Raw genomic sequence first — 18,763 nt, 5'->3', positions numbered from 1 at the left:
CAATTTCCCTCCTCTATATATTTTTTAAGATTTATTTATTTTTCTTGGAAAGGCAGATATACATAGAGGAGGAGAGACAGAGAGGAAGATCTTCCGTCCGATGATTCACTCTCCAAGTGACCACAACGGCCGGTGCTGCGCCGATCTGAAGCTAGGAGCTAGGAATCTCCTCCAGGTCTCCCACGCGGGTGCAGGAACCTAAGGCTTTGGGCCGTCCTCAACTACTTTCCCAGGCCGCAAGCAAGGAGCTGGATGGGAAGTGGAGCTGCTGAAATTAGAACTGGCACCCATATGGGATCCCGGCGCGTTCAAGGCAAAGACTTTAGCTACTAGGCCACGCCGCCAGGCCCTAATTTCCCTCCTCTAAACCACCCAGTCTCAGCCAGCCCCTGCCCACCTCTAAGTGCAGTGGGACCCTGGCACCGCTAGGAAGACCTGGAGGAGGCTCCAGTCAGCCACCTTAAAAAAATAATAAGGGCCAAGTGTGGTAGCCTAGCGGCTAAAGTCCTCACCTAGCATGCACCAGGATCTCATATGGGCGCTGATTCTAATCCCAGCAACCCCACTTCTCTTCTAGCTCCCTGCTTGTGGCCTGGGAAAGCAGTCGAGGACGGCCCAAAGCCTTGGGATCCTGCACCTGCGTGGAAACTGAAAGAAGCTCCTGGCTCCTGGCTTTGAATGGGCTCAGCTGTGTCTGTTGTGGCCACATAGGGGTGTGAACCTGTGGATGGAAGATCTTGCTGTCTCTCCTCCTCTCTGTGGATTTGCCTTTCCAATAAAGGCACATGTATCTTGGGCCCGGCGGCGTGGCCTAGCGGCTAAAGTCCTCGCCTTGAACATGCCGGGATCCCATGTGGGTGCCGGTTCTAATCCTGGCGGCTCCACTTCCCATCCAGCTCCTTGCTTGCGGCTTGGGAAACCAGTCGAGGACGGTCCAAAGCTTTCGACCCTGCACCCGTGTGGGAGACCTGGAGGAGGTTCCAGGTTCCTGGCTTCGGATCGGCGCAGTACTGGCTGTTCCGGCTCACTTGGGGAGTGAATCATCGGACGGAAGATCTTCCTGTCTGTTTCTACTCCTCTCTGTATGTCTGACTTTGTAATAAAAATAAAATAAATCTTTAAAAAAAAAGGCACATATATCTTAACGGGGAAAAAAACAGGCTTGAACAGCATTATCAACCAACAGTCAACCAGCAACCACAGATATGAAGCCTTCATTGAGATATTAAAGACAGGGCTGATGGTTACCCAGCGACAGCCTGGAGGCCAGATCTCAGCTACTGCCTGGTTTTGTACAGCCTGCCAATTAAGAATGGTTTCTATTTCTTTAAAGCATTTTTAAAAAGATTTTATTTTTATTAGAAAGGCAGAGATACAAGGATCTTCCATCCTCGGGTTCACTCCTCAAGCAGCTGCAACAGCCAGAGCTAAGTCGACCTGAAGTCAGGAGCCAGGAGCCTCTTCTGGGTCTCCAACACAGGCGCAAGGTCCCAAGGCTTTGGATGGTCCTTGACTGCTTTCCCAGGCCATAGGCAAGGAGCTGGATGAGAAGTGAGGCAGCCAGGACGCAAACTGATGCCCATATGGGTTCCTGGTGCTTACAAGGTGAGGACTTTAGCCACTAGGCTACTGTGCCTGGCTATATATATATACGAGAAAGAACATGCAGCAGAGGCCCAATGCATCTTGCTATTTAGCTCTTTGTTTAAAATGTTGGTTTCTGTGGCAGACCATAAAACAAATCTTAATGCAAGGGCAGGGGTTGGGGGTATTGTGGTGCAGTGGATCAAGCCACTGTTTGTCATGGCCAGCGTCCCATATGAGAGGGCTGTGTCAGTTCTAAATCATGGCTGCCCTACTGCCCATTCATCTTGCTGCTAGTGCTCCGGAAGGCAGCAGAGGATGGTTCTAGTGCCTGGGCCCCTGCGCCTGGGTGGGAGGTAAGGATGGAGTTGCAGGTTTCTGGCTTTGCCCTGTCCATCCCTGGCATTGGTGCATGTGGAGAATGAGCCAGCAGATGCAAGATTTTTTGCCTCTCTGTCTCTGATGTTCTTTCTTTCAGATTAATGAATTTTCAAAAATGTAAACAGTGAAGTTGTATAAGCATGCTGTCTCATCTAATTCAGTGATGGACAGTGAGAGAAAGAGGCGGGGGTGGTGGTGGAGGAGTGACGGCTCAACTGACTGAGTGCTCTCGAGTTTACTCTGCTGAGGTTGAGTCCTGGGCCAGTGGACCCTGTGAGGAGATGTGCCTTTCTCAGGATAGAGGGCACGAGGGAGACATTGACACGTCGGCCACATGGAACCAAGGAGCAAATAACATCTTGGGTGTATTGGGGGCGTGGTCAGGCTGTAGGGGGTGGTGTGAGGGAGAGGGCACGGTTGGGTCAGCCTAGGGCAGTGTGGGGAAGCTGGACCTAGTCTTGCAGCTGCTGAAGGGCTAGGCAGTGACGAGGAAGAGCCACCTCCTAGCCTGAGTCTGGGCTGTGCTGTGGTAAACTCACAGAGGGAATGGTGACCCTTTGTCTCTGCCTGCAGCTCCGTGGCCTGCACAATGTTCTGGAAGTTTGACTTGAACACCACGTCCCATGTTGACAAGCTGCTGGACAAGGAGCAGGTGACACTGCAGGAGTTGATGGACGAAGATGACATCTTGCAGGAGTGTAAGGCTCAGAACCGGAAGCTGCTGGACTTCCTGTGCAGGCAGCAGTGTATGGAGGAGCTGGTGGGCCTCATCACCCAGGAGCCGCCCCTGGACATGGACGAGAAAGTCCGCTTCAAGTATGTACTGAGTCCATGCCTGGGGCCTGTGTGACGGGCAAGAGTGAGGTAGCCAGAGCCAGGGCCTCTTGAAGAAGCTGGGCGTCAACACTTTTCCGTATACTTCCCTCCTGCCCCAAGGAGTCTGCTCCTCTGGGATCTGTTGTTGGGGTGCCTCACCCCTGTGTATGTAAATAAGCTTAAGTTGTTATAAATAGACTTTCAGAATTTTACTTTGTTTGAGAGACAGAAAGAGAGGTCTTCCATCTGCTAGTTCCCCCTTCAAATGGCTGTGCCGGTCAGGGCTGGGCCAGGCCGAAGCTAGGATCCAGGAGCTCCAGCCAGACCTTCACTGCCTCCAGGGTGTGCATGAGGGAGAGCTGGATTCAACTCAGGAAGTCTCCTATGGATTGCGCTCTTGTTCTCTCTCTCTCTTTTAAGATTTGTTTGTTTATTTGAAAGGCCGAGTTGTAGAGAGGAAGAGACAAGAGGTCCCCCATCTGCTGGCTCAGACCTCAGAGGACGACAGTCAGATCTGGACCAGACTAAAGCCAAGAGCCTGGAGCTTCTTCCAGGTCCGCCCCGTGGGGGCAGGGACTCAAGCACTTGGACCATCCTTTAGTGCTTATAGCAGGGAGCTGGATTGGATGTGGAGTAACGGGGACTTGAACTGGTGCCCATGTAGTATACAAGGCAGTTAACCCGCTAACCAAATTGCTGGCCCAGTGGGTACCTTAACCTCTAGGCTGAGCAGCTGTTCCCATCAGGGTATTTTGAAAAGAAAAGGGCCATTCGCATGAAGAAGAGGCCACACCATCCGGCCTTCACCAGGGTTGGCCCAGACCTGGCAAGCGACCAGGCAGAGATGTGCAAAAGCTAGACCCCCTGGTGGTGGAGAATGCTGCTTTGGGGTCTTCGACTTGGAGGACATGCATCATTGTCAGTAGTGGCACTGACCATTCCCAGTACCTAAAATGTAAGCCATGAGCCTAGGAGGGAGACACAGGGACAAGCAGGGGTAAGACAAGGTTGGAGCTGCCCAGGCTTCGAGGAGGACAGCTGCGTAGGAACAATGAAGTCGTCCTGGCTGCTCTGTGAAAAAGCCATGTGACCCACAGTGTCCCCAAGGAGATGGGGGTGAGGGATACACAGGATCAGGCATACTCAGACTCAGCTGCCCTCAGCTGCCCACAAGAAGGCTCAAAGCATGTGCGTGTGGCAGGGAAGGCTTAGAAGGGGGCCACACCTGATTCTGGGCACCCTGTGAGCTACGAGGATTGGCAGCTTTGAGTGGCAGGAAACGAAGTGCAGGAGAAAATGATTCGTTGAATATGAAAATGAGCCAAGTTTGTGTTTTCTGTCTACCAACAGAGTCTTACAGGCTCCAGAAGCAGTGCCCAGTAGCTGCAGCAGAGAGCGCTGGATTGTGTGTAAATAGAAGAGCAAGGCGGGTACACAGATGTATCTCAGCAGGGCTCTGACAGCGCATGTTGGTGGACAGCAGAGGCCCTTCTGGTGATCGGTGCAGAGTTCTAGAAGGACACTATGACTTATAGAGAAGCCAGGTTGGGAATGGAGTGACTTGGTGCAGAGTTCTAGGAGACTGTGGCTTGTAGAAAAACCAGGTTGGGAATGGGATGAGCAGATCCAACACAGATGACCGTGTGTGTCATGTGAGAACAGTGTATGTATGCTACTAAGTTACTACTGATTATAGCCACTCATCTGTAAATATGGGTATTTGTGCAGAATTTCTTGCATTGTTCTTATTAAGATTGGTTTCTTTATTTGAAAGCACAGTTGCAGACAGACATAGAAAGACGGACAGGGATCTCTGCTTGTTCCTTTCCAAGATGACCAGAATGTCCCAGACCGCGCCTTGATAAGCCTTCAGCCTGGAGCTTCATCTTGTTCCCCCACATTAGTGACACAGGACAAGGACTTGGGGTACATTAGCAGGAAGCAACCTGGAGCAGCCTGGAGTTGGACCCTTGCCCATGTGGAGTGATGGTTTGACAAGCACTAGCTTAAGCCACTGAATCACTACGCCACCCCCATGGTTTTTGTTTGCCCTCCTGTTCTAAATTTTAAGAGTTTGTTTGAATTTTTAAATTTGGATTTATTCATTGCTACGTTTTGAAAGGCAGAGTGACACATAAGCACCTACTCATACACGAGAGAGAGAGATGTTTCATCCACGGGTCATGGTAGCCCAGTGGCTAAAGTCCTCGTCTTGCACGACCTGGGATCCCATATGGGCACTGGTTTTTGTCCCGGCAACCCTGCTTCCCATCCAGCTCCCTGCTTGTGTCCTGGGAAAACAGTCTAGGACGGCCTGAGGGCTTGGGACCCTGCACCCATGTGGGAGCCCCAGAAGAATCTCCTGGCTTCAGATCGGGTCAGCTCCAGTCGTTGCAGCCACTTGGGGAGTAAACCAGTGGATGGAAGATCTTCCTCTCTGTCTCTCCTCCTGTGTATCTGCCTTCCCCGCCCCCCCCCAAAAGATGTAGCATTCAGTGCTGTGCAGGCCAAGCCAGGACCGTGCTTGCCGCTGTATCAGCTTCCAGGCTCCTGGAGCTGTGTAGCTTGAATCTTGATCCTGGTGGGTGTGCCCCAGGTGCATCTGATAGTCAGCTCTACCTGGCAGCAGGGTGGTCCCTGCAGTGCTGTGTTGTTCAGGTGGTCCCGCTCATTTCTGCTTCTCTTGTGTTTTCAGTCCTTTGAAGGACTTGAGTAGGGGTGTGCTAGGAATTCTCAGCCATTTAGTGCTCCCTCTTTCTCCCAGGTGTGTGCAGGAGTCCTATGCACATGTGCATGGTGCACAACTGTGTGCACATGTGTGTGCTGGAGTCCTACTCTGCTTTCATGGTACATGTCTGTGTGCATGTGTGTGTGCTAGAGTCCTGCCCTGCATGTGGTTTACATGTCTTTGCATGTGTGTGCTGGAGTGCTGCCCCGCATGTGCCTGCAGAGCACTTGAGCAGCGTCTGTCTGGGAATTAGGACATTATGAAGCTCCTCCCCAGGATATCCTTTTGGAAGGTGCCTTCTTCTGACCATGTGTTGGTGTGGACAAGCTCATTCCCTGAACTGCTGACACACTTCTTGTAGGGTGCCTGTTCTTTCCTCTACCTGCGCCCTTTGGTTTGCTCATTACTGCAGTGATTTTGCTTTCTCCTTGCTGCCACGACGCTGTTGTCTGGAAGTCACAGGGCTTCACAGGGCTTCACTCTGGCCTTCCCTGCTGGCCCTCCTTCCCCGAGTGGCTGTTCCCTGTTCAATTGTCTGAGCACTTATTGTCTGACCCTCACAATTTCCCCATGTGCTGGGGCTCCAAACTCCACAACAGGAACCCTGAAGGCCAGAGAGCCAGACCTGAGCTGCCCCCTGCGGTGGCCCTTGGCCTCGTCATCCCTTCCTCCCACACACGCAGCCTGGGGTACCTCTGCGCAGTGAGGACTGCTCTTCTGGGGCCAGCCAGGCCCTGTGCTGCCGGGCCTCTCTATGTAGACCAGTGCTCCCTGCAGGCCTGTGGGCGCTCATAGTGGCTCTGCCTTAACTGAGCTAATGAGAAATATCCACCCCTTGGCTGACTGAGAGGCCTCTGTCTCTCCCCTTCCACACCTGGGCAGCTGCTACACTCAGCTGTTTTCCTTTATCATCCCATAAACCAAGGCCCTGTTCATGCCAGCTCACAATGACCTCTAGGCTTGGTACTAGAGCCTCCTCTGTGCCTTGCACACTGGCAAGAAATAGAGGTTTCAGTTGCTGATCCCAGTTGCACATATCCTGCCTGCCAGGTGTCACTCTGCTGTATACATATTGCCCTCAGGATCCCTACTAAAGGCCTTTGGGGCAGGCCTGACTGCCCCATCACCTGCATGTTTGGGTGAGGAAGCCCAGACAAAAAGAATGTGGTCACTTGCCTAGCTCAGGAGCTGGCCTGTCATGGGACAAGTGCCGTAGGACACTCGCGGCGGTTTGTTCCAGTTGGGCCCATTGTGCCTTCTTGGCAAGCCCAGCTCTCCCAGGTGAGGTAGATCATCAGGCCTTGCTGTCTGTGCTGCTTTCAGGGGCTTTGTCCTGGGTGAGTGGCCAGTATGTGTGTCCTGGGCTGTTGGCCAGATTTGCCTGACCCAGAGCCTTGGTCAGGTGTGTGTGTGTGTCCTGCCATTTGGTCAGGTGTGTGTGTCCTGCTGTTTGGTCAGGTGTGTGTGTGTCCTGCCTGTCATCCCCCCCATGTTTGAAAGTCATTGAAGACAGATTGTTGTGGCATTGTAATGGTCACATATTTAATGGGATAAAGATTTTTTGTTTGGTCATTTTTATCACATGAAAAGTACACTATCCACAAATCAGATACTTTTAGTGATGAATTACTTGCATAATGCCTAGAACTGGTACTACGTCATAAAGGATAAATCAAGTCCCTATTTGCTGCTAGGAAAGCCTCCATTTACCTCGGTGAAATACAGGGGACAGACTTGACAGATCAGTGTGGGGCCTAGAGGGAAGAGAATATTGTGGATGAAGCAAGATGACCCAAGAACATAAGTCGGGTCAGTAGATGTAGGATAGGGAATCAGGAGATTGAAAGGTTTGTTTAAAAATTTGAGCATCTGGGCCCGGCGGCGTGGCCTGGCGGCTAAAGTCCTCACCTTGGACGCGCCAGGATCCCATGTGGAGCAGTTTCTAATCCCGGCAGCTCCACTTCCCATCCAGCTCCCTGCTTGTGGCCTGGGAAAGCAGTTGAGGATGGCCCAAAGCCTTGGGACCCTGCACCTGCATGGGAGACCCGGAGGAGATTCCAGGTTCCCGGCTTCGGATCGGTGCAGCACCGGCCGTTGTGGTCACTTGGCGAGTGAATCATCGGACGGAGGATCTTCCTCTCTGTCTCTCCTTTCTGTATATCTGACTTTGTAATAAAAATAAATAAATCTTTAAAAATAAATTTGAGCGTCTGGTAAGAAAAATACTAGTCACAGTATAATCACATTTTCATTCTATGCTAATAACTGTTTGTGTTTTGGTTCGTGTCACAGGAGCTGCTTCCCTAGGAGCAGATTCCTTAGGGAGCCGTGCGAGCCCTGCACAGTGTGATCTGGGAGATTGCTTAGGGAGCCGTGCGAGCCCTGCACAGTGTGATCTGGGAGATTGCTTAGGGAGCTCACCTCCAGTTGCTTGGACTCTGCCCTTCCAGGTATCCCAACACAGCCTGTGAGCTCCTTACTTGTGACGTGCCGCAGATTAGCGACAGACTGGGTGGGGATGAGAGTCTGCTGGGCCGTCTGTGTGACTTCCTGGACCGTGAGCCTCCTCTCAACCCTCTGCTTGCCAGCTTTTTCAGCAAGACCATCGGCAATCTTGTTGCAAGAAAAACCGAGCAGGTAAGTCTTGTGTGCAGCCCATGTGGAACTGTCAGGCTGTGTGCAGCCCACGTGGAACTGTCAGGCTGTGTGCAACCTGTATGGAACCGTCAGGCTGAGTGCAGCAGCCATGGGCTGCTGTGTGAGGTATGGGTGAGCAGTGGGTTGGTGAGATGTGGTCAGTTCTGGAATAAGCAGCTCTTCCCACTGTTGGCAGGAGCTGCTCCATACTCTCGTTATGCTGGCTTGTCCTCTGCCAGCCGGGCCCAGGTCCCAGGGTGTGCCTTCGTCATTTCAGGACCTTACACACTCACCTACAGAAAGGCCTGCACTCTGGTCTGTGTGTCCATTACACTTGTTCTTTGTAGGTGACTTCTGGCATCAGCTTCTTAGAGCAAGAGTGATTTTGTCTTCAGCTGTAGCCCGACCTTCTGGAGGCTGCCCTCGTTCCTGCCTGGCGGGGGCCCAGTACTTCAGGCCTTCCACTCCGCAGACTCAGGAGGCTGGCACCACCAGCCTGTCCCCACTGGGTTATTCCACAGCAAACCTCAGGCCTCTCAGATAGTTTCTGTAAAGATTTTAGTACAGGGGCTAGCATTTTGGTTAAGCTACTACCTGTGACACCAACATTCCCTATCAGAGTTCTGGTTCAAGTCCTAACCGCTCCGTGTGTGATTCAGCTCCCTGAAGACAGGCTGGGGGGCCCGGCGGCGTGGCCTAGCGGCTAAAGTCCTCGCCTTGAACGCGCCGGGATCCCATATGGGCGCAGGTTCTAATCCTGGCAGCTCCACTTCCCATCCAGCTCCCTGCTTGTGGCCTGGGAAAGCAGTCGAGGACGGCCCAAAGCCTTGGGACCCTGCACCTGCGTGGAAGACCTGGAAGAGGTTCCTTCCTCCTGGGTTTGGATCGGCGCAGCACTGGCCGTTGCAGCTCACTTGGGGAGTGAATCATCGGAAGGAAGATCTTTATCTCTCCTCCTCTCTGTATATCTGACTTTGTAATAAAAAATAAATAAATCTTAAAAAAAAAAAAAGGCTGGGAGAGCAGTGGAAGGTGCCTGGGCACCTGCCACCCACGCAGGAGTCTCGGCTGGAGCTCAGGCTTCTCCCACCCCAGTTGCTGTGAGCATTGGAGAGGTAAGCCAGTGGATGGAGCCATTCGTTCTCTCTCTGTCTCCTCACCCTCTTCCTCTCGACCCCTTTCTTTCCTTCTCTCCTTCTCTCTCACTCTTCCCTCCTCTCAGCCTTTCTGTTTCCTTCCTTCCCTCCCTCTCTCACTGCCTTTCAAATAAATAAGTAAATCTGTAGCTTTTGATATATTTCTTTTAAGTGTAACTAGAATTGGCCTCTGTGCATCTCATCAACAAATCCATAAAACATTCTTTTAATTTTTTTTTTCATTGGAAAGGCAGATTTACAGAGAGAAGGAGAGGACAGAAAGATCTTCCATCCGCTGGTTCACCCCCCAAGTGGCTGCAACGGCCAGAGCTAAGCTGATCTAGAGCCAGGAGCCAGTAGCCAGGAGCTTGTTTTGGGTGACCCTCATAGGTGCGGGGTCCCAAGGCCTTGGGCCATCCTCCATTGCTTTCCCAGGCCACAAGCAGAGAGCTGGAAGGGAAGTGGAGCAGCTGGGATATGAGCCAGTTCCCATATGGGATCTCGGCATGTTCAAGGTGAGGATTTATGCACTGAGCCATACACCAGGCCAACAGTGCTGTTCTTCTTTCCCAGCATGGCTAAAGGAATGCTGTCAGGGTGTCTGGGCAGGAGGGGGACGAGGTCCTCAAGCTTCATGTGGCAGGAGCCTGCCTACATGCCCCATCCTTGTGGGGCAGTGGGGCAGCACACCTGCCAGCAGAAACGTGCTGGCAATGCTGTCTGTCTAAAGAGGATCCAGGAGAAGCTTCTGTTGGTGGCTTGTGCCACTGTGGCCATTGGCAACCCTGCAGAGGCCGTCACCACTGCAGCTGCTCTTGTCGCTGGCTACCTCACGTTTGGTTGCCTCACTAGCCACATCCAAGCGGCCTTGCGGAAGCTGCTGACCTGCGGCTGCCCACCAGGCTCTCACAGAGGTGTGCTAACAGAACCCGCCTGCTTTGCTGTGTGTAACAGGATGCCTCTGTGCTCTGTGGACACTGCCATCCCCTACAGCCACAGAGATGTGGATGCCAGCCCAGAGGGTCTGTGCACACATGATGCCCCCATGGAGGTCATGCTTGATCATATACCCACAGTAATCCTGGAGAGATGGGAGAAAAGCAAGGAGCAAGGGCCAGTATTGTGGCATGGTGGGCTCAACCACCACCTGCAACCCCTAGCATCCCATGTGGGTGCCAGTTCAAGTCTCAGCTGCTCCACTTCTAATCCAACTCCCTGTTAATGCACCTGGGAAAGCAGTGGAAGATGGTCCAAGTGCTTGGCCCCCTGCGCCTATATCAGAGACCTGCAAGGAACTTCTGGGTCCTTGCTGGCTTTGGCCTGATCAGTGAATGGAAGATCTCTGTTTGCCTTTCAAATAAATTAAATAAACCTTTTTTTTAAAAAAAATTTTTTAAGAGGAGACGGCTGCTGTTGAGAACCTTGGAGAAGTTTGAGGGTGAATGGACTGCCTTGGGTCCATGGTGCTCAGCCCAAGGTACAGACTGGAGTGATGGGGTGCAGGCCAAAAGGCCTGACCTCTGACCTCTGTCTGGTCAGTAGTGCCTGACTGAAGACGGTAGAGTCCAGGTCTCTGAATGGATGGGAACCACCACCAAGTGATCTCGAGTTGCTCTTCACAGTTGGTGAAGCAAAATGGAAAATAAATACCAGTTTTTAAAATACATACATACAGGGCCCGGCGGCATGGCCTAGCGGCTAAAGTCCTCGCCTTGAACGCACCGGGATCCCATATGGGCGCCAGTTCTAATCCTGGCAGCTCCACTTCCCATCCAGCTCCCTGCTTGTGGCCTGGGAAAGCAGTCAAGGACGGCACAATGCATTGGGAGCCTGCACCTGCGTGGGAGACCTGGAAGAGGTTCCAGGTTCCCGGCATCAGATTGGCACGCACCAACCCGTTGCGGCTCACTTGGGGGGTGAATCATCGGACGGAAGATCTTCCTCTCTGTCTCTCCTCTCTGTATATCTGACTTTGTAATAAAAATAAATCTTTAAAAAAATGAAATGAAATAAAATAAAATACATGCATAGATAAGATAACTAGAATTCCACTGTTTAACACCATCAAATATCCTGTTGGGGCAAGTGAGTGTTTAGGGTTTGTGTCTTTAGCTGCAAGAATGCGCATCCTCTGAGGGCACTGAGGGCACTGTCAGGGTGCTGTCTGAGGGCACTGTCAGGGTGCTGTCTGAGGGCACTGTCGGCACTGAGGGTGCTGTCAGAGGGCACTGTCAGGGTGCTGTCAGGGCACTGTCGGCTCTGAGGGCACTGTCAGGGTGCTGTCTGAGGGCACTGTCGGCTCTGAGGGCACTGTCAGGGTGCTGTCAGAGGGCACTGTCGGCTCTGAGGGCACTGTCAGGGTGCTGTCTGAGGGCACTGTCAGGCTGCTGTGAGGGCACTGTCAGGCTGCTGTCTGAGGGCGCTGTCAGGGCACTGAGGGCACTGTCAGAGGGCACTGTCAGGGTGCTGTCAGAGGGCACCAGGGTGCTGTCAGAGGGCACTGTCTGAGGGCACTGAGGGCGCTGTCTGAGGGCACTGTCAGGGTGCTGTCCTAGGGCACTGAGGGCGCTGTCAGGGTGCTGTCCTAGGGCACTGAGGGTGCTGAGGGCACTGTCAGCGGGCACTGAGGGCGCTGTCAGGGCACTGTCAGAGTGCTGTCTGAGGGCACTGAGGGCGCTGTCAGGGCACTGTCAGGGTGCTGTCTGAGTGCACTGTCAGGGCACTGAGGGCGCTGTCAGAGGGCACTGTCAGGATGCTGCCTGAGGGCGCTGTCTCAAGGCACTGTCTCGGGGTGCCTTCTCAGGGCGCTGAGGGGACTCTTGGACTCAGTGGCTTATTACGTCTGCTAAAATATCATCTTCTGTCAGATTTGCAAGACATCCCACTTGACTGTCCATCCCAGATTTTTCCTTTTTTCTGCTTTGAGACTTGTTTTTATCTGAAAGGCAGATTTAGAGAGAAAAGAAGAGAGTGACCTCTTCCATCTACTGCTTCATTCTTACAGTGGCTGGGGCTAAACTGATCCAGTAGAGGAGAGCTTCTTCCTTGTCTCACACATGGGTGCAGGGGCCCAAGGACTTATGCCATCCTCCACTGCCCTCCCGGGTGCATTGACAGGAAGCTGGGTTGAAATCAGAGTAGATGGTACTCGACCTGGCAGTCTGACACATGATGTGGCTGTCCCAGGCAGCAGCTTAACACACTGTGCCACAACGCCCCCTCAGACCTCTTCTGAAGCAGTCAGTGAAGAGCAGGCAGAACAGGGTGCTGCAGTGGCTTGGTCCTCTTGGCTGGAGGTGGCAGACATGACAGAGAGCCTTTGTGCCTGGTCCTTGTGGCACAGGGCCTAAACGTGTGTGTCTCATAATTTAGTGTTGTCTGGTCGTTCTACTCTGACACTTTTAGATATTTTCTTTATAATTTATTTCCCCATATGATATTTCACTCCCCCTCCTTCATCCTATGCTTAATACTTGAAGTAACATGACCTAAGCTCTTAGATGTATTATTTTATTGACAAACATGTGGCATACTTAATTGTGCAATTCAGACAAGACGGAAGTTAATAAAGCAGTCTCCTTTAATTCCCTCCGGAGATTGCATTCCTCTGAAGGTGTCTCCAGCAAACGTGCTGTCATACCCTGAATAGCACATGTTGCTTTTTCCACTGAGAGGTGGGCCTTGTCTGTATTTGCCTGTAGAACCACTGCATTCTCTTCGGTGATGTCACGTTCCTTGTCTGGGACTGTACAAGGGTTTCTGTCATTCGTGCAGGATGTTGCTTGTCTCGGGGGTTGGCGGTGGTGGCAGGACCGAGCGAGCCGCCTCTTCTGTTCCCAAAGGCCCAGGAGCCCCGAGGCAGGGCTGTTGGTGAACGGACCGTGGCACCCGCTTTGTTCCTCATCTCAGAGTCTTCAAGTTAGAGACAAGTTTAGGAATCTTCACACCTTGTGGCCTTACTTTTTCTCAACTTCCTTATTTGTAGCCACCCTCCCAGATGACATGGAAGTAGATCTGCCATATTACTGTGATTACTATTTATTTGTTATATGTAAACTCAGTGTGTGCTTCTAAGGGATGAGGACTCTTGTGAGTGCAACCCAACAGCACTCTCACACCTAAAGCCTTAATGGCCATTTCTGTCTCTCATCAGCTATGCCTGCAGTGGTCAGGCCACGCCAGTGAGGTCATGAAAGGGTTTCTGGGTGGGCGTGTTCGCTTTCTGCACGCTGTGCTGGTGCACATGAGGCTCAGCCGGCTACTTCCGTAAGGGACCTGGCTCCCTCCCCCAGGCTTGTGGGTCCTAGCTCATCCCTGCCTTGTTCTCCGTTTCAGAATTGTTTAAGTTAGATTGTGAACTGTATGCCCTTTCACCCAGCACCGTCTCCAGCTCACTCTTGGTTTCCTATGTCAGTGTGCCGCGTGTCGATCCTCCGCAGCTTGGGGCCAGTGTTTGGGCAGAGCAGGGAAGCCTCGTTTGTTCTTTGCCTGCTCTACTTCCTGTCCAGCTCCCTGAAAGTAGCCAGGTGAAAAGCAGCAGAAGATGGCCCAGGTGTTTGGGCCCCTGTGCTCATTTGGGAGCCCTAGAGGAAGCTCCTTTTCTCTGGTTTTGGCCTGGCCCAGCGCAGGTGATTGCAACCATTTGAGGAAATGAATCAATGGATGGAAGATTCTCTTTCTCTCTGTAACTCTGACCTTGAAAAAAAAATACATTAATCTTTAAAAGCAAGCATTGTGGAATAGTAGGTGAAGCCACTGGCTGTGACACCAGGATCCCATGTGGGCACTGGTTCGCATCCCAGTTGCTCCAGTTCTGATCCAGCTCCCTGCCAATAGCCCGGGAAAGCAGTGGAGCACAGCCCAAGTCATGGGGTGCTGCACCCATGTCAGGGTCCTGGGAGAGGCTCCTGACTTCTGGTTTAGATCTTGCTCATCCCTGACTGTTGCAGCCATTTGGGGAGTAAACCAGTGTATGGTCGGTCTCTGTCTCTCCCTCTGTGTAACTCTTCCTTTCAAATAAATAGAACAAAAAAAAAATTTAAAGGGTCATCCACCGGTTAGAAGATAGCTCAGCCAATTCCAGATTTTGATGACTATTAATGAAACTACTATTATAATAATTTATCTGTGGGTTGATTATTTATGTATAGCAGCCTATGCTCTGTAATTAATGATATTTTTTCTTCTTTATGATTCTTATAGTCTTTTCATGCATTTTTATGTTGGCTGGAAGTTTTAGTGAAGTGGCGATGACGGATCTCCTTGTTTTATGTATTCCTTGCAGAAAAAGCTTTCAGCAATTTAAACTAGGATGTCTGTAGGGCCAGTGTTACGGAGTCCACCTCTGCCAGCATCCCATATAATGCTGGTTTGAGTCCCAGAGCGCCACTGCCCGTGCAGCTCCTGCTGGCGTGCCTGCGAAAGCAGCAGGACGTGGCCCGAGTGCTTGGCCCCTACACTCACGAGGGAGACCCATTTGAAGTTCCAGGCTCCTGGCTTTAACTGGCCCAGCACCGGTCATTGTCATCTGTAAATCTCTTCCTCTCCCTCTCTGTGGCTCTCTCAACTAAATAAAGTATTTTTTTTTTAAGGATGAAATTTGTTGTAGAATTTTTATAGTTTTGTTTACTCAAGCATAAGGGAATTTCCTGTATTCCTACGTTTTTGAAAGTTTATAATATCAATAGTTGTTGACATTTAGCAAATATATTGAGTTATTTGTGTGTTTTTCTGTTAATAGGTAAATTATATTGATCAGTTGTATTGTTGTAGTTATTTGTTTTTGTTTGAAAGTCAGATCACAGAGAGTAGGAGAGGGAGATCCTCTATATGCTGGTTCACTCACTAGGTGGCCATAGTGACCAGAGCTGAGCCAATCTGAAGCTAGGAGCCAGGAGCTTTTTCTGGGCCTCCCATGTTGGTGCAGGGGCTCAAGGACCTGAGCCATTTTCTGTTAACTTCTCAGGGCATAAACAGGGTGTTGGATCAGAAGTGGAGCAGCCAGGACACAAACCAACACCCATGTGGGAGGCTGGCTCTGGCAGGTGGAGGATTAGCCAGCTGAATCACCACGCTGGCGCTGATTAGCTTTCTTCCTTTCTTTCTTCTTTTAAGATTTATTTTATTTTTATTGCCAAGTCAGATATACAGAGAGGAGAGACAGAAAGGAAGATCTTTCGTCCAATGATTCACTCCCCAAGTGGCTGCAACGGCTGGAGCTGAGCCAATCTGAAGCCAGGAGCCAGGAGCTTCTTCCAGGTCTCCCACGCAGGTGCAGGGTCCCAAGGCTTTGGGCCGTCCTCGATTGCATTCCTAGGCCACAAGCAGGAAGCTGGATGGGAAGCGGGGCTGCCAGAACTAGAACCGGAGCCATATGGGATCCCGGGCATGCAAGGCGAGGACTATAGCGCCTGGCCCAACTGATTAGCTTTTTAATGTTAAGCCACGTTATGTTCCTGGAATATATACTGAACTTGGTTGTGAAGTGTTTTGATTTCTTCACATTGGTGAGCTTTTTACACAGGTGGTTATCAGTGAGCTTGACTTGAAATTCCCTTATGCATAATACCCTTTTCAGGCATTAGGATTGAGGTTTTACATTCTTGTACAAATGATATGAGACATTCCTTTTTTTTAAAAAAATAATAAGATTCCCTCCTGAAGCTGTTCTGCACCCCAGTCGTTAACATACACCTTGTTAGAGTTATAAGTCTGTTTGGACTATTCTAAATTCGCCAAGTTCAATAAAAATCATGCTTCAATACTATAAACTGCTAAATACAAAAATTAAAATAGACACAAGACACCTGAATAATACCCTATAACCATTTTAATGTGTAGAGCAGCCAGTTGTGTATAAACTAAACTTGAAATGTCAGTGAAGTAGTCACAAGATGAGGTTAAGAAATTGCATTTTCTCACATATTAGTCACTCAATTCCATAGCAGTTAACTCCATAATGTTGTAGATTGTTGTTGATGTTGTGTTGTGAGTTTTCAGGAGGGGATGATATTCCACCAGCTCTATTTTCAGACCGGGGATGGTCTCCCAGTGCATCTGTTGAACTTGTCTGGACAATAAGTGCTGGACTCTATGCAGGGTACATGCTCACAGTGAGGGAATCATGACTGGATATGAACTGTACTACTGCAGCAATGTGGAAGAGTCCAACATGGGGGGTGGGCATGGGGTGGGGTTGGGGGAATTCCAGAACCTATGAAGCTGTGTTACAAAATTAAATAAATAAATAAATAAATAAATAAATAAATACGATTTACTTATATATTTGCAAGAGAGAGACAGGGAGAGGCAGAAACACAGATCTTGCATTCTCTGGTTCACTTTCTTAGATGGCCACATAGTCTGGCTGGAGCCAGGCCAGAGGCAGGAGCAGAGTCTGTGTGGACGTCAAGGACCAAGCACTTGGGCCAAACTCCACTGCTTCCCCAAGCCATTAGCAGAGGACGGGATTGGAAGTGGCACAGCTGGAAAATGAACTGGTGCTCATATCGGCTGCCACATTGCAGGTGGTAACTTTATCCATTACCCTGCAACACTGACCCCTAGGACATATTCCTTTAAGTTCTCCGGAAGAGCATATTTAAGATTGGGCTATTCTTTTTTTGCTAGTTTGTATATTTTTAAATATTTTAAATAGGGGCCAGTGCTGTGATACAGTGGGTTAATCTTCCACTTGTGCCACCAGTATCCCATACGGGCGTCAGTTTGTGTCCTGGCTGCTCCACCCTGGCTGCTCCACTTCGGCTCCAACTCTCTGCTTGTGACCAGGAAAAATAGTGGAGGACAGCTGAAGTCCTTAGGACTTATTGTTGTTGTTGTTGTTGAAAGAGTGGAGGACAGCTGAAGTCCTTAGGAATTATTATTGTTGTGTTGTTGTTATTAGAAAGGCAGATCAGATTTTGTGGAGAAGAGAGACAGAAAGATATTCCATCCACTGGTTCACTCCCCAAATGGCTGCAATGACTGGAGCTGAGCTGATCTGAAGCCAGGAGCCTGGAGCTTCTGCTGACTCTCCCAATGGATGCAGGGTCCCAAGGCTTTGGGCCCTCCTCTGCTGCTTTCCTAGGCCATAAGCAGAGAGCTGGATGTAAAGTGGAGCAACTGGGATATAAATCTGTGCCCATATGGGATCCTGGCACTTGTAAGGCAAGGATTTAGCCACTTAGCCATCATGCCAGGCACAAAAATAAAGAAGTCTTTAAAAATATTTCAGAGGGCTCGGCACAGTTGCAGTAGTCTAGTGGCAAAAATCTAACTGTGTGGTTGCAAACATTAGGATCCCATTCTTTTTTTTTTTTTTTTAAAGATTTGTTCACTTTATTACAGCCAGATATACATAGAGGAGGAGAGACAGAGACAGAGAGGAAGATCTTCCGTCCGATGATTCACTCCCCAAGTGAGCCGCAACGGGTTGGTGCGCGCCGATCCGAAGCCGGGAACCCAGAACCTCCTCCGGGTCTCCCACGCGGGTGCAGGGTCCCAATGCATTGGGCCGTCCTCAACTGCTTTCCCAGGCCACAAGCAGGGAGCTGGATGGGAAGTGGAGCTGCCAGGATTAGAACTGGCGCCCATATGGGATCCCGGTGCGTTCAAGGCGAGGACTTTAGCCGCTAGGCCACGCCGCCGTGCCCAGGATCCCATTCTTTTTTAGGACTTAGTATTCCAGTGTGTGACGTTTTCTGTATTACCCACCCCGGTCGACATCAAGGCTGATTTCATGTCTTCGCTGTTGTGAATAATCTTCATTTCCAGCAGTTTGGAACAATTTTTTTTTTTTTTTTTACTTTTTAGGATTTATTTATTTGAAAGATGTAGAGATAGAAAGGTGTTCCATCTGCTGATTCACTCACCAAAGGACCACAATTGCCAGAGCTGGGCCAGACCAGAAGCAGGAGCCAGGAGCTCCGTTCTGGTCTCTTCCATGGGGGAAGGGTCCCCGGCAGCTGGGCCGTCATCTGCTTTTCCTGTGGATGTGTTAGCAAGAAGCTGGATCAGAAGTGAGACAGCCAGGATTGGACCTACACTCCAGTCTGGGGTGCTGGCATAATAAGCTATGGCTTGCCTTGCTGTGCCACCATGCCAACCCCTCAAGAAGTTTTTTAGCAGTTTCCATTTTTCTCACACAAATTAGCATAAAGTTATTCTATTAATTTATCATAGTAGTTTTCTTTACTTTTAATATAGAAGGTGGAATGAGACAGACTTCCTGTATGCTGGCTCACTCAAAAGCCCCCAACATCTGGGACTGGGAGCCAGAGACTCATGTGTGGCAGGGACCCAAGTGCTGGAGGTGGAGCTTCTAGGCAGAGCTGGGCCTGGCTCCAGAGGCTGTGATGAGGGGTCTGCCCCTCTGCTCCACGCGCCACTTCTCAGCACAGCTGTGCTGTCTGAGGGATCTAGCCAGGCCCGTCTCCTTGCTCAGCAGTAATGAACATCTTACCCACCACAGCTCACTGTGGGC

General features: G+C 50.6%; 1 protein-coding gene across 5 annotated transcripts in view; it reads left to right on the top strand.

Annotated features, from left to right (window-relative positions):
* PPP6R2 (protein phosphatase 6 regulatory subunit 2) overlaps positions 1 to 18,763 on the top strand; it is a 59,204-nt gene that overhangs the window by 21,575 nt on the left and 18,866 nt on the right. For 3 of the 5 annotated variants that reach the window (XR_009246704.1, XM_058673185.1, XM_058673184.1), the window contains exons 2-3: positions 2,539 to 2,781; positions 7,960 to 8,146. Coding sequence is in view for 3 of the 5 variants with exons in the window: in XM_058673185.1 (XP_058529168.1) it covers positions 2,555 to 2,781; positions 7,960 to 8,146 (414 nt within the window). In the remaining 2 variants the exon portion in view is untranslated. Of the gene's footprint in view, positions 1 to 2,538; positions 2,782 to 7,959; positions 8,147 to 9,237; positions 9,262 to 18,763 lie in introns of those variants that run through there. The other 2 variants (XM_058673186.1, XM_058673187.1) reach the window with 2 other exon arrangements.

Source organism: Ochotona princeps, chromosome 15, assembly GCF_030435755.1.
Source record: "Ochotona princeps isolate mOchPri1 chromosome 15, mOchPri1.hap1, whole genome shotgun sequence".
Lineage (NCBI taxonomy): Eukaryota > Metazoa > Chordata > Mammalia > Lagomorpha > Ochotonidae > Ochotona > Ochotona princeps.
This window is presented reverse-complemented; position numbering and strand designations above follow the sequence as displayed.